Source organism: Bos mutus, chromosome 5, assembly GCF_027580195.1.
Source record: "Bos mutus isolate GX-2022 chromosome 5, NWIPB_WYAK_1.1, whole genome shotgun sequence".
NCBI lineage: Eukaryota > Metazoa > Chordata > Mammalia > Artiodactyla > Bovidae > Bos > Bos mutus.
This window is the reverse complement of record NC_091621.1, coordinates 113,811,753-113,826,655: the sequence shown is the minus strand read 5'-3', so window position 1 is coordinate 113,826,655 and position 14,903 is coordinate 113,811,753. Positions and strand designations below refer to the sequence as shown.

At 51.9% G+C, this 14,903-nt stretch overlaps 1 protein-coding gene across 2 annotated transcripts in view; it reads right to left on the bottom strand.

Annotated features, from left to right (window-relative positions):
* The window catches only part of PRMT8 (protein arginine methyltransferase 8), a 69,943-nt gene that overhangs the window by 24,416 nt on the left and 30,624 nt on the right, over positions 1-14,903 (bottom strand). For both annotated transcript variants that reach the window (XM_005907217.2, XM_005907218.3), the window contains exons 3-4: positions 7,649-7,804; positions 5,049-5,112 (exon numbers count right to left, since the gene is read on the bottom strand). In XM_005907217.2, coding sequence (XP_005907279.2) covers positions 5,049-5,112; positions 7,649-7,804 — 220 coding nt within the window. The remainder of the gene's footprint in view (positions 1-5,048; positions 5,113-7,648; positions 7,805-14,903) is intronic.

The window sequence follows — 14,903 nt, the reverse complement described above, 5'->3', positions numbered from 1 at the left end:
TCAGTTGAGTTTTTGATCATTCAAGACAGATGTACACCTCATTTGGGGGCTTGTTTTGCATTCATTGCTGTAAAGATCCCAGCAAAAGCTCTCCTAGGTGCTGCTGTGCAATGGACAGTGGGCTGGTTCCATCAGAACTTTCCTCTAGAAGGAAACTCATCCTTCACCATCCTCTGAAAGACCACCCGGTGCCTGAGCTTTTCTGGGGAAACTAAACAGTGACCTGTGTGTGTTCAGTCATGTTCAGACTCTGCAACCCCCTGGACTGTGGCCCACCAGGCTAATCTGTCCCTGGGATTCCCCAGGCAAGAATACTGGAGCAGGTTGCCATTTCCTTCTTGAGGGCATCTTCTTGGCTCAGGGATCGAACCTGCATCTTCTGCATTGGCAGGCAGATTCTTTACCACTCTGCCACCAGGAATTCCCCCAGAATATCAAAAGAGGGTGCCAGAATCTAGGCCTGAGCCTGGATGGGAGGGGAGTTTGGGGGAGAACATATATGTACAGCTGAGTCGCTCTGCTGAAACTATCACAACATTGTCAATTTGATTCCCTGGTGGCTCAGTTGGTAAAAAACGTGCCTGAAATGCGGGAGACCCAGGTTCAATGCCTGGGTTGGGAAAATCCCTGGAGAAGGAAATGGCAATCCACTCCAGTATTCGTGCCTGGAGAATCCTATGGACAGAGGAGCCTGGTGGGCTACAGTCCATGGGGTTGCAGAGTCAGACACAACTGAGCGACGAACACTTTCACTCTCAATATAAAATAAGGCTTCCCAGATGGCAGAGTCATAAAGAATCTGCCTGCCAATGCAGAAGTCATGGGTTCGATCCCTGAGCTAGGAAGATCCCCTGGAGAAGGAAATGGCAACCCACTCCAGTATTCTTGCCTGGAGAATTCACAGACTGAGGAGCCTGGCGAGCTACAGTCCACGGGGTCGCAAAGAGTCAGACACAACTGAGCACAAACACACTGATACAAATCAAAAGTTGAAGAAAAGTGCAGGCCTGCTGTTCAACCTGGTAAAAGCCACTTGAGACCCCCGTCCTGCATCTGCTCACGGACAGGATCACGACCTGATTACCCACCACTGCCTGTGGTGTAGACACGCCCACCCTTGCCCTGCTCTGGCTCAGCCGTGATGTCACGGGCAGCAGGGCTGGGAGCAAAGCGCTTGTCCACGGTATGAGCAGAGTCAGACACGCCTGGGCGGCCACCCCATCCATAGCGGACCCCAGCTTTCTCAACTGCTCCATCCTGTCCTCCAGAGCGCCGTCACCATTTGCGATTCTATTGGGATGCTGTGTGTCCACTTGCTTTTGAGTCTGTGCCCTCCCTGAGACTGTAAGCATCATGAGAGCACAGACCTCATCTGTGCTCTTCTCCCCAGCTCCCCTGCATCTGGCCTGGGGCCCGGACTGTGGGTGACATCCCTCCCCCAGGGGTGGGTGCACGAACCCAGTCCTGGGATTATTCATGGGCTGCCTCTGAGGGAAGCAGCCATTGCCAAGAGCCACTACAGGTTCATTAACAGCGATTATATCTGATTAAACTCATCCCTTCTTTGGACCAGCCTATTAGTCAAGTTAATGAATGAAATAATCATAACAATAGCTAACATGTATTGGCTGCTAACGGCCCAGGTACACTGTTGTGCTTTACAGAGAGCTGTGCTGGGAGACACTTAACAGGGGCTTCTCCAGGAAGGATACCCTGACTTGCAGCATCTGCCTGTTTCTCCACATAAATACTCCCACTGAGGCCAATTTCAAGCCACCTCATGCCCTGCATCCATTCTGCAAATTCACTGAAAGTATGGTAGCTCTGTGAAACCCTCTGTGGTCTGTTCCATTGTCATTCCCATTTCCCAGAGCAGGAAACAGAGGTGCAGAAGGTCAGGTGCCCAAGATCACAAGCTGATCTTTTGGAACTGAGTGTGAACCTGCCAGAGTTCTCAAGCACCATGCCAGGCCCCACGTGAGGATCTGGCAAGGCACCTTCTCCACGGCCTCTCTGGAGTGGAAGCTGACCAATTATTGTGCAAATTCACAGCTGTTCCCTGACTGTATTCAAAGGTGCTGGCTCAGAGCTGAACTGGATTAGACCTGCCTCCACCCCAGCTCCTCCCTATGTAGATGGCGCCTCACAGGGAACAGTGATCCCCAAATAGCAAGGCTCTGGGGACTCCTCGGTGCGTGCTCAGTCCTGTTGGACTCTTTGCAACCCCATGGACTGTAGCTTGTCAAGCTACCCTGTCCATGGGATTTCCCAGGCAAGAATACTGGAGTGGGTTGCCATTTCCTCCCCCAAGGGATCTTCCCTACCCAGGGACTGAACCCACACCTCTTGCGTCTCCTGCATTGGCAAGCAGGTTCTTTACTACTGAGCCACCAGGGAAGCCCCAGTCTCTGCCTGGGGACTCCGAGTAGATTATAGTGAAAGTGCCAAAGTGAAAGTCGCTCAGTTGTGTCTGACTCTTTGTGACCTCATGGCCTATACAGTCCATGGAATTCTCCAGGCCAGAACACTGGAGTGGGTAGCCTTTCCCTTCTCCAAAAGATCTTCCCAACCCAGGGATTGAACCCAGGTACCTGCATTGCAGGCAGATTCTTTACCAGCTGAGCCACGAGGGAAGCCCAGTAGATTGTAAGGAAGAGCCAAACCTAACAACATGAGACTTGATATGTAGATAAGGTGGGATTCTCAGTTTGGATTCAAAGTATCCACAGACTGGACAGAGGTGAGGAGTTGCTGCTAGGCAGCCACATGTGGGTAGATTGCAGATCATGGCTGATGCCAGCTGAGCGCCAGTGTGGCCTGAGGTCAGCACAGCTGCTAAGGGAGCCAGAGCGTCCTCTGCCAGGGTGAGAGGGATGCTGGCGCATGGCCAGAGGAGAACGGGGCTGAAACCAAAGCCACGGGTGAAGGAACTTGGGGTGTGTCCCTACATCTGTGGGAGTAGGGCTGCCAGGTGAAGGGGAGCCCCCTTACTCTGTGCGGTCCCAAAGTGATGACCCAGAGCATTGTGGTCAGCCTGCAGAGAGGCAGACTCCAGCGGAAGGAAGTTCTTCAAACCATCACAGCCCCAGGTGGCTGCTGGTGGGACCCTCATCAGGGGAATCATCCCAGGACTGGATGGCCACAAGCACGGAGGGATGCTACAGGGCAGAGAATTCAAGCATCGTCTACAAAAGGCTTGGGATGCGTGACCAGGAATGAGCAAAGTGCAGAACGTAAAGCCAGAAAGATCTACAGTTAAGGCTTGCTGTACAGGCCCTTCGCGTGTATTCTCTCTAATCCCTCCGTAATCCTGTGAGTTGAGTGTGGCGGCGTATCCTGCACCAGGAGCCAGGGCTCAGAAGGAGAGCCACCTGATGAAGCCCTTCCTGCTGCCTCTCTGTGCCTCACACTCTGCTCAGGCTTCTGCATCCGTGACCTTCACGGATGCTCCAGGGCAGAAGAAGAGAAAGAAAGGCCCAACTATTCCCTTTAGTTTTCTGAAAAGTCAATGGATTAGCATTTGTCTTCTAGAACTATGGGTCTCCTGGGCAGGCAAAGAGAGGAATTGGCGGCTGTCAGCCCTGATGTCCAAGATGACACCCTGATCTGAGCACGTGTGTGGGCCACGCGGGTGGCAGGAACCACGTGAAGGCCACACTCACGCCTGCAGGTGGCCGTGTGGAGGTGCGCGTCTGCCTGGGAACAAACCCATCCGGGGAGCCGTACGGAGGTGGAGAGGGAGGGAGATTGATTGATTCTGGGTAGCAGGTATTTTATGTCCTGGGTTGTTATTTATGTCTCTACACCTACGCTCCCGAGACCCACACAATTGGCTGTTGCCACGTTTCAGAAGCATTTCCATGGAAGCCAAGCTGTCCTCTTTCTAGTATACATGCCAAGGCAGAGCATGCTTTGCCTTGAAAAGACCTCCCCCCCGGGCCTGTGTGAAGAGGACAAGCATGGGCCATGGGGTGGCCATCCACCTGGGGACAACTGTTTGTCCCTCCCGGGTCTTTGCCTCCGTAGCACAGAATCAAATGTGAGCCATCGAAATACAGAGCAGGGAATGATTCTCTCCTGGAGCCACGAGGTGGGCTGAGAAGATGCCACCAGCAGAAGACAGGCCAGACAGGGTCTGAGGCCACGTGATGAGCAAGGGGTCACCCTTGGAAGGGCACGGTCAGCAGAGGCAGCCAAGCTCCGCCCACCCAAGCCTGAGCCCAGAGATCGGGGCCCATTGGGGGGCCTTCCAGCCAGGGGTGGGAACCCAGCACTGCATGGCAGGTGGGAGAGCAGGAGGTGGTGACCACACACAGGAAACTGACCCACTGTGTGCACGCGCACTAAGTCGCTCCAGTCGTGTCTGACTCTTTGCGACTTCATGGACTGTAGCCCACCAGGCTCCTTTGTTCACGGAGATTCTCCAGGCAAGAATACTGAGTGATGGGAGATACAGGAGTTACTCCTGATTAGGGGCCCTCATGAGGGTGAGCATGTTCAAGATGAGTCCCAGAGGGAGGGGCCAAGGAGATCACAAATGCCTGGGAAAGGAGTGAGGAGAGGAAGGGAAGGAAACACAGCTCCTCTTGTGCTCAGACTCTAGCTGTAAGAAGGTCCCACTCCCAGGGGCAAGCTACTTGCCAAGATAGTTCATCAGCAGCGGGGCCTGTGGGCATTAGAAGACAACGTTTCTCCAAATACAGAGCGTGGGGTCTGCTGGGATGTTGCTCAGTGGACATAGGGCTGGAGGCATTGAGAGGGAACGGGAGGAGGAGGGACAGCTGGGGCCAAGCAGAGGGCTTGGAAATGAAGGCTTTAGCCTCAGGCTGGGCTCAGCGCAGGCTGAGCTGGGACAGACATGCCCTTGGTGGCCTGGCAGGGACTGGGAAACTCTGAGCCCTGTGGGCACAGTCCTGCTAATAAGGCAGTGGCTGGCATCCACCTTTTCAAGGCCAAGTGGTCTTACATCAGTCTCTGCCACCCGAACAAGGAAGTACAAACCCCTTGCCCCCTCCCTCCACGGGAAAGCAGGCGGAGGTGAGTCTTACTGTTGTCCAAGTGGTTGGCCTTAATGATCTTCTCTGAGTAGTCAGAAATACTGGAGCATTCAATCTGGAGGGGATACAGAGCAAAGGGGCCAGGCATTAGAAGAATCACAGCATGCAATTTAGGGCCAGTAGAACAGACAGGGGTGCTGAGGCCTGGGGATGCGATGACCTGCCCAAGGCCACACGGCTACTTCGTGGCAGATGGAAGCCTAACCCGCAACCCTTCTGAAGCACAGGGCAGTGGCTCTCCCACTAAACTGGCTGCTTTTGCCCCGCAGTGGAGGGCTTGGCCTCTGAGTTGGTAGAAGTGACCAGGCCTCACTCCCCTGGCATGGCCACTGTCTTTGGGGTTGTGGGGTTGAGGAGGTGGGAAGGCAGATGAGGTGGGAAGCCAGAGCGACGATGAGCCTCCCTGCTGTCATTCTCCTTCCTTGGCCCTCCCGGGACCATCGGAAAAGGGCAGGTCAGGGACTCAGGACATCTTGAGACCCTTCCCCGCCCCATGGGCAGACCTGTGTTAACTCTAACTCCTTCTGCAATCTCCACCTTTGAAAGAATTGATTCTTCTTACTCTTGCAAGCCTTAGTCTTGCCAGGCTCTCCAAATCTCCTAAGCAAAGTGTAAGAGTGTTAGTTGCTCAGTTGCATCTAACTCTTTGTGACCCCACGGACTGTAGCCTGCCAGGCTCCTCTGTCCATGGATTTTCCTAGGCAAGGATACTGGAGTGGGTTACCATTTCCTCCTCCAGGGGATCTTCCTGACCTGGGGATCAAATTCTGGTCTCCTGCATTGCAGGCGGGTTCTTTACTGTCTGAGTCACCGGGGAAGCCTCTCCTAAGCAAAGGGCTAAGATACTTGAGAAATTCGTTGACCTTGTGGGAACAGCAGGAGACCAAGCCCCAGTCTGGCCGTAGAAAACCTGTTTCCCAGGTGCTGGAATCAGAGGGGCAGCTGTCAAACCTGCAGCTGAAGCCCCCTGACTTGGAAGCGAATGATGGCTGCCCTGCCTTGCTTGGCTCTGCCCTGGGCTCCTGTCTGACTCTGGAGCTGAGCTGGGACCTCAGAGAGCCCCTGAAGGGAGGACGGAGGGAGTCACAGGGGATGTACATCAAGCCCTGAGGCTCTGTGAGCACCTTGGAAGGGAATCAGTCCCTTGACCAGAAGCCCCAGTCTTGAGGAAGAGGCTTCATGAAGGAAGGAAGGTTGGAAGGTGGGGAGAGGCAGTGCCGTGGAGACAGCAGGACTTGACTGTGTGCAGCCGGGCTGACTCTGCACCCTCTACATGGACCTCGGCAAGTACATCATGGCTCTGCTGGTCAAGGCTACACCAGAGGGGCCTTGAGACCACCCTGAGACCCCTTCCAACCAGGACCCGGGTATCTTTCAAGTCAGGCATGTAAAGTGAAAGTGTTAGTTGCTCAGTCGTGTCTGACTCTTTGCAACCCCATGGACTGTAGCCCGCCAGGCTCCTCTGTCCATTGAATTCTCCAGGCAAGCATACTGGAGTGGTTTGCCATTTCCTTCTCCAGGGTATCTTCCCAACCCAGGGATCCAACCCTTGTCTCCTGAATTGTAGGCAGTTTCTTTACCATCTGAGCCATTAAGGAAGGCATGGAGGGGATGTTGTTCAGGCAGGGAGTTGTGGGGTGCAGAGGGATTTGGGGGGCTCTAGTCAACCAGGAGCCTGGCAGGGGGCGGGGTCTTGAGACAAGCTGCAGGATGATCCAGCTAATGAAGCCCCACTGAAAGCTTCCGCCAGCCTCTGCATTGGGCCGTCCTGTGCACACGCTGTGTGTTTAACTGCAGCGTGCCTTGTATTTTGATCATGATGAATTCCTGTTTTCCAGCCCTAGACCCACTATGTCAGCCAGCAGCTCAGAGCTCTGCTTTCTCAGTTTCTCCCCAGTTCTGGACCCTTGCAGCCCCTGTCCTGGGGCTGCGCCCAGCTGCATTGCAGGAGCTCTCCCAGTGGGTCCCCCATCACCACCTCTAGCTGGAGAGGCTGCAGGAGCCAGAAGAGCAGGATGAAATCTATCATCTTGCCTTTAAAGAACAGAGGAAGGAGACTGTCTTGTTAGTGCTGAGGGCCCCCTCCCAACTCTACTAATAAAGACTGGGCATTTGACTTGCACCAAGCACTGTGCTAAGCACTTGATTTGTGTATTAAACTCATCCCCTCCTCATAGTCACCCTGTGGGCAAGGTACTGTAGTTATGCCCACTTTACAGGTGGGGAAACCGAGGTACAGAAGAGATGTGAATAGTCCAGGTCATACCTATTGGGAGTGGAAGAGCGGAGATTCCAACCAGAGCTCACAGGTGTAGCCACCCTGCCTCTCAAGCCCACATAGGACTAAGGACTCCAAGGCAATGATGAGCCCAAAATGGTTTCAGAAAAGTCAAGTCCTCTATACATGTCAGCAGCTCCAAGGCAAGGCCAGGAGCAATGCCCAGGTGACAGGGAGCTAAGGAGCTTGCCTGCCTCCCGAGAGCCATGCCTGACTGCCTCCTGGAGGGTGTGTGTGACCCCAGCAAGGACGGGAACTGGGAAGGACCAGAAGGACCGGGAAGGGCCAGTGTCCCCGCAGAGGCCATGCTCACCCCGAACACCTTCTTGGCCCCGGCCTTGGCAGCAAACATGGAGAGGATCCCGGTGCCGCTCCCCACGTCCAGCACCACTTTGTCCTTGAACACATGTTTGTTGTGGTACATGGAGTTCCGGTAAGTGAGCGTCCGCACCTCGTCCTTCAGCATCTCCTGTGTGGAAGGAGAGGCAGAGTCAATGTGTTTAGGGCACCTGGCCACACACCCACGCACCCAGGGCTGTCCCGCCAAATTCTTCTGGGACCTCAGCTCTGTCATGAGGACGAGCCACGGAAGAGCATGACTAGGCCAGGGCCCCCCACAGAGGACACACAGTTCCCTAAAAGTCTGCCCCGGGAAGGTCGCCTCGTACCATCGAAGGAGAAACTCCCATCCACACCTGGGAAGGCTCCGATTTCTCAAAAACCAAAAAAAGGGGGCAGTATGAGCACAGCATGAGGGATTTAAGTTAGACCCGAAGCAGAACTTTCTGTTGCCGTGAGAGAACTGTCATTCTTGCTCCTTTCCTGATTACGTGCCCTGGACTTCAACTCCACCATCAGACATGGAGGCAATGACCTTACACAACTGCCTGAGGTTCCAAGAATAGCTCCTAAGGAACAGAGCTTAAGGACGGGTTCTCTGAATAGGTTCTGAGTTTTCTGGAATTGGTTCTCTGATCTGATTAGATTTAAAGGCATTAATGAATCTGTTGCCGTTGGTGAAGAGGGCTCTAGTGAAATGGCAAAAGAGTTACTCAGATTTTAGCCTTAGATATCTGTGATAAAGTTCCTACAAAAGACAGGACTCCGAGTGGCCAAGTATTTGCAACCTTAGAGCATTTTAATGGGGTGGATTGATTGGTTGGTTGGTCATTGCTAATTGTACTAGAAAAGTTAAAGGAAGACAATGATGAGCTCAGGGACTTAAATTCCCAGCTCATTTAGCACCTGAAAACTTCTATGACTTCTAGGAGAAAAAAAGAAAGAAAGAAAAGAATAAAAGCGAGGCGTGAAACCCTTATTTTCTTGCAAGGTCAAGATTTCTGAAAAGCAAAGCCAAAGTCTAATCTTGTCTGAATGACAACACAGATTGAATCCCCTATCCTTGCAGGGTCTCTTTGTTAAAGTTGAGTCATCAACTGGAAAAGAACGAGGTCCTGAGAACTGGAATGGGAACATATGGGCAGATTCGGGTGCAGCTGGGACCTCAAGTTCCTAAATTGCACGGTCTTATCTGCCAGCAAAAGCACCTCCTACCCCTGCCCAAGAAAGCTTGTTTTCCTGAAGAGTCTTACCTGTACGTGCTGTGCTATGCTAAGTCACCTCATTCGTGTCGGACTCTTTACAACCCCATGGACTGTAGCCCACAAGTCTCCTCTGTCCATGGGATTCTCCAGGCAAGAATATTGGAGTGGGTTGTCATTTCCTCCTCCAGGGGATCTTCCCGACCCGGGGGTTGAACTAGTGTTTCTTATGTCTCCTGAGTTGGCAGGTGGGTTCTTTTACCCCTAGTGCCACCTGGGATAAGGTTGGTGAGGGTGGCCCTGAGGAGTATTTGTGTTACTTTGCAAGCAACTGTACCAGCATGGGGCTTCCCAGGTGGCGCTAGAGACAAAGAACCACCCCCACCCCCACCCCCACCAATACAGAAGACGCAAGAGACATGGGTTTAAGCCCTGGGTCAGAAAGATCCCCCGGAGGAGAGCATGGCAACCCAGTCCAGTATTCTTGCCTGGAGAATCCCATGGACCAAAGAGTCTGGCAAGCTACCATCCATGGGGTCATAAACGGTCAGACACAACTTAGTGAGTAAACAACAACAAAATAGCAAGGCAAAGAGTGACGCGGGAGGAGGTGTGATACCCACCAAAATAACTGCACGATACTTCTAACTTATACAGATGGAAATCTGGGGGGTAGTTGGGGGGGTGTTGTATAGGAAGAGTGAGAGAATAATTTGAAGGGAACACAAAGTTGGATTGAGCAGCGTCTATTGACGTGGGTCCGTGAGCAAAGATTGTGGTTTCAGTGTTTTACGTCCGGGGCTTGGAGCACCTCTAATGGTTGTGGTTGGTCGAAGGACACATGGTCAAAGTTAGTTGACACTAAATGAATCGGAAATGCCAGCACATCCCTGGTAAGCAGAAAGGGAAGGTATCCAAAAAGAGTCGGGGAGATTGGAAAGTTAAAATGCACCTGTCATGTGAGACCCACACACCAACGCCAGAGAACAGACCCACCGCTGTGAGGCAGAAGTTCATGAGGGAAGCCCAGCACCCTTGACCAGCTCTGTGCGCCCTTCTCTCCAAGTTACCGTGGGATCAGCATCCAGCTGGGATCCTGGGGTAGCAGGGGCCAGTCGCCAAAGATGAGGAGGGTGTGGCCACTGTGAAGGACCGGAGAGCCAGAGCAGTGTTTGTAAGAGCTTGGCTCACCAAACCCTAGGGGCGACGGTTAATTAGAATACCTCTAGAAAATAAGTCCTGAGAAGCATACTAAATTCTCACTTGTTCTGTTTCAGCAGAAAAGCTATAGGTCTAGTGAACGGAAGTCTGGCTTAAATCACCAAAACAGCATCCATGGATCCTCATGGACTATGAGGATCCAGAGTGGACCCAGAGGATCCTCATGGACCCAGAGTGACCATGGATCCTCATAGTCAGGTAAGGACTGCGATTGCAGGGGCTGTCTCTGATGTGGTTTCATTGTTTGAGCAAATCAATCCAGAAGGTTACTGGCCTTTTTAAAATCAATTTTAGACATTTATCCATCCATATTTTTTCAAACATATTTTTTCTGTCCCATTCTTTCTCTTCTCCTCTTGAACTCCAATTACTCACATTTTACCACTTAATTCTGTATTACAGTTCATCAAGGCTCTGTTTCACTTGTCAATTTTTTTCTCTCTGTTCTTCAATGATTTCTTTCTTTCCTGTCCTCATATTCATACATATTTTCTTCTATGTATCCTATTTGTTATTAATTCCATCCAGCAAATATTTGGTTTAGATACTGTATTTTTCAGTTGGAAGATTTCAGTTTCACCTATTACATCCATTAGCTCTCCCTAGAAATTTTTAAAAATCATTTTTATTATATTAATAGCTATTTACAAATCTTTATCTAATCAGCCCAACACTGGGACTGCCTGTAGATCTGTTTCTATTGACTGATGTTTCTCTTGACTATGAACAAAATTCTCTTGTTTCTTCTCAAGTCTTGACACTTATCCTTTATGCCACAGCTGGTGTCTAAGGAACTATAGTAGCTGAAGTCAGTTGTTTCTCTAAGTGGGAATGGCCTTTCTTTCTAGACTGCTAAAATGGTGAGTTGGTCGGTTCAGTCCAATCAGGGGTTGAGCAGGTTAGGAGTTGAGTAGGATTCGTTCAGATGGGGGAATTTAATTCATCTATCAGGGCCTTGGAATTCAACTACAGGAGCTAAAAGTATGTGTGCTTGCTTTTCAGTCCAGCCACTACTTCCTGTGCTGCCCCAAGGCTCATATCTTTGGTTATCTTAGAAGCTGAATAAGGTGATGGTTTGGTTACACTGAATTCACGTCTCAGTCTAAATACTTTGTAAGTGAGTTTGTGCCTCTCCTTCCAGAAGCTCTCTGGGACCAAACACTGCAAGATCACTTGACATAAAATAAAAAAACAGGGCCTCAAAACTGAGAGCCTACAAGACTGCAAGATGGCATCCCCAGAACCAGGCACGGGGCACAGGGTGTAATCTGTGCTCTATAAGGAAGGGGCCAGGGCACCTGCATGCAAGTCACAGCTCCAGTGAGCTCTCCGGCAGGCCCAGAGCATCACTTATCCTTCTGCATCTTAGTCTCATTTGAAAAATGGGATAATGAGAGCAGCTATTTCATAGGGTTGTTGTCATGACCAAATAAGTGAAGGAAGTATTACAAAAGTGCTTAGCTCTGGGTCTTTGTGAAAACGAGGACCCTTTCCATCTCTGGGAGGAGATTGTTGAGGGTGAGTAGGGAATGGAGGCAAAAATATGACAAAGATTCAGAAATCTCCCAATCATACTCATAGTTCAAACTCCTCACTGCCTCTCCCAATGGAATTAGATTGGCCCAGTGTCTCTGCAGATCCTGCTATTGCTAAAAGGGATCTCCCCAGGGTCCCCTTCAATTCATCATCTTTTGTCATTTCTTTGGCCCCCTTTTCCCTTCCGTAAGGCTCCAGACCACAGGAGTTCAGTCCAAAGGCACTAGTTCTGGGGGAAGAGAAGTTGTGACATAGCAAGGCTATCTCCCTGCCTCCCCACCCCTCCCTACACGCCCTTGCTTTAATCCCTCCTGAAAGAGAACAGCCCAGAGACATCTCCAGACACTCAGACAGGAGCGTGCCACTCTTCGGTGGCAGCAGTTCCCACCCCCAGCTGTGGGTGACTTTGTCTCCTGCCCACTGAACACATGGCAGGACATTGACTAATGGCTGCGAAATGCAGCCCTGAGGAATCTATTTCAAAAAGAACCTGCAGCAAGGCTGTCAAAAGAGCGCTGGCTGGGAGCGGGTGGGGCGCCCAGAGCTGGGCTCGGAGCTGGGAACACGGCCCGGCTGGGCTTGATTCTTCTGGCAGCTGAGGCGGGATCTCAGAGGTCATGGGGCCAGGTCGTGGGGCCAGGCCCCTTCCCTCTGCACACAGGGACATCTGTCGCTTCCACTCCTTTCTTCTCGCAGAGGCCGTGGGAAAGGATTCACGGTCCTCCTCTCCCTGTCTCCTGCCTTTCCAAGGCCAAGCGTGGAGTCAGCTCTGGGGGAACCATAGGATGCAAGACCAGAAGTGTTCAGAATTACCTCCCACTGTGCCCTCCAACCTCCGACGGTGCCCCCCACACACACCACACTGGGCACTTGTTTGTATTTGCAGATGAATCAAACCCAATCCTGCCTGGACCGTGTTTCCTAAACACTCACTGGTCACTGTCAATCAGCGAGCTGGCGGTACCGCTGCCGGCCCATGTGAGGGGCTTGTTGATGATGGGAGAAGCCTGCCGAGCAGTCAGCTCGGTTCCAGGTGGGCTATGAGATGTGGGTCTTGTCCAGACTGAGGAAGTAAAGACATCCCCATGAGCCGTCTGGCATAGAGAGGTGATCTCTGGTGTCTGATAACACAGAAATGAACAGGTGCTCTCTGCAAAGGATCACAGGAGGAGGCCATCCACAGGCCCTGACCTCCTTTCACAGCGGACAATCATGGAGACGAAAGGGCTGGAGGGGAGTTTAGGGGTAAAGGAAAGCTAGTTAGCCCCTGCCACTATTAAAGACCCCTGCGTTTCCCCAGGGACTAGGATCTAGGGATGGCCCCCCATGACAACCAGAAGGATTCCAACTGGGTCATCAGAAGTACTTCCTGATGCAAAGGTCTGGTAAACTATTCTAGGACAGGTTACTAGGGAGAGATGCGAACTGCATGACCTGAATATAGATCCTTTCTCTACTCCAGGTTCACAAGCTCACTCAGTCCGCACTCCACTCATATGTGTTCATAAGCAGGTGTGAGTTTTCTAGTGACGCATGGAATGGAGGGAACCTGGTCATACTGTCTGCAGGGGGTGAGCCTGGGTGGCTCCCCCCAGGGGACATCAGATGCTCCAGATGCCCGGCCATGGAGGGACCAGCAGCGCCCAAGTGAGGAGATGAGCCTCTAGTTCAACAAACCTGTATGAATCAGAGAGTGTGCTGAGTGCCTGAGTCAGAGGCCGGGAACCCTGTCCTGAAGGAATCGTAGAGGTGTAACAGCTCAGAGAGAGCATCCTGCCCACATGTGTCGTGGTGGGCGGGGGGGTCAAAAGGAGTAGGGCAGATGGGAGGGGCACACCACAGTCAGCTGGTCCCTAACAGGGAGCCCAGGGGGGGCATTTGGGGACCCCCAGAACTAATGCCCGGGTGGTTCAGGTGGTAAAGAATCTGCCTTCAATGCAGAAGGAAATGGCAACCACTCCAGTATTCTTGCCTGGAGAATCCCATGGACAGAGGAGCCTGGCGGGCTACAGTCCATGGGGTTGCAAAGAGTTGGACACGACTGAAGACTGACTCAGAACTGCTGCCTCTTCCTAGGATCCTGCTCTGAGACAGGTGCCCACAGTCCCAGGCCTGTCCTTTAATTAGAGGCAGGGTCCTGAGGAGGGAAGCTCTTGAGAGCACCTTTCCTGCCTCCCTAGGACAGGGCTCCATCCACCATCCCCACCCAGATAGAAAAGAAAGAAGAAAATGTTGGTCGCTCAATCGTGTTCAACTCTTTGCGACCCCATGGACTGTAGCCCACCAGGCTCCTCTGTCCATAGCATTCTCCAGGCAAGAATACTAGAGCAGGTTGCCATTCCCTTCTCCAGGGGATCTTCCTGACCCAGGGATCGAACCCAGGTCTCCTCATTGCAGGCAGATTCTTTACCATCTGAGCCACCAGAGAATGCGAGTTTCCCAAGCCCAGTGGGAACTGCCAAATGCTGCAGGCTCAGCTGCCCAGGGCTCCCTCGGCCGGGACCCTGGAACTAAACACAGGGCCCAGCCCCTTCCCTGCAAGGCCCCATGCTCTGATGTGGAGAGCCATCTTCAGGGGGCTCAAACCCCTCCACCCACTACCTCCATGGGAAACTGCAAAGGGACTAGCAGGAACAAAGCCAAAGTTTCCAGAAAGAGAGAAAGAAAGACCCGTTCAAAACACTATACGGCCTAGAAGTTAGGAATGAAGCCCCCAGGGCCACAAACACGAAGGTTTCATTTCTAGCTCTGCCAAGTATCAGCTTGAGCACCAAGGAACCAGCAAAGATGAATGGAGGTGGATAAGATTCTTAAGGTCATCTAGCCTCATCTGTGAAATGGGGACAAATAAGAATACCAACCTCGTAGGGTTGGCCTGAGGAATAAATGAGTCAGTAACATAAAACGTGGGGAGCAATACCCAGTGTGGATGGAGTAGGCACTCAGGAAAAGAAAAAGCTGCCTATGACTTATTAAACATGCTTTTGGCAATGCAGCATCACTGTTTGGATACAGGAAGGGTTTACAGAAGCATCTAATTGAAAGGGGAGCTCAGAGACTTCTTTTGAAAAAGCATTTGCATAGCAAGCGAGCCTCTGTTCCTTTTTCAAAACGTTTTCGTGTACTGTAGGGGGATCATATAAACACTTCCCTCACAGAGTGCCTGGGGCTTCGATGAAACGACACGGATAGCTTGCTGAGAAGAGCGGCCAGCCCTGAGTACGCGTTTGGCTCATCTCATGTCCGTTGTTTGTTTGGAGTGAGGAGGTG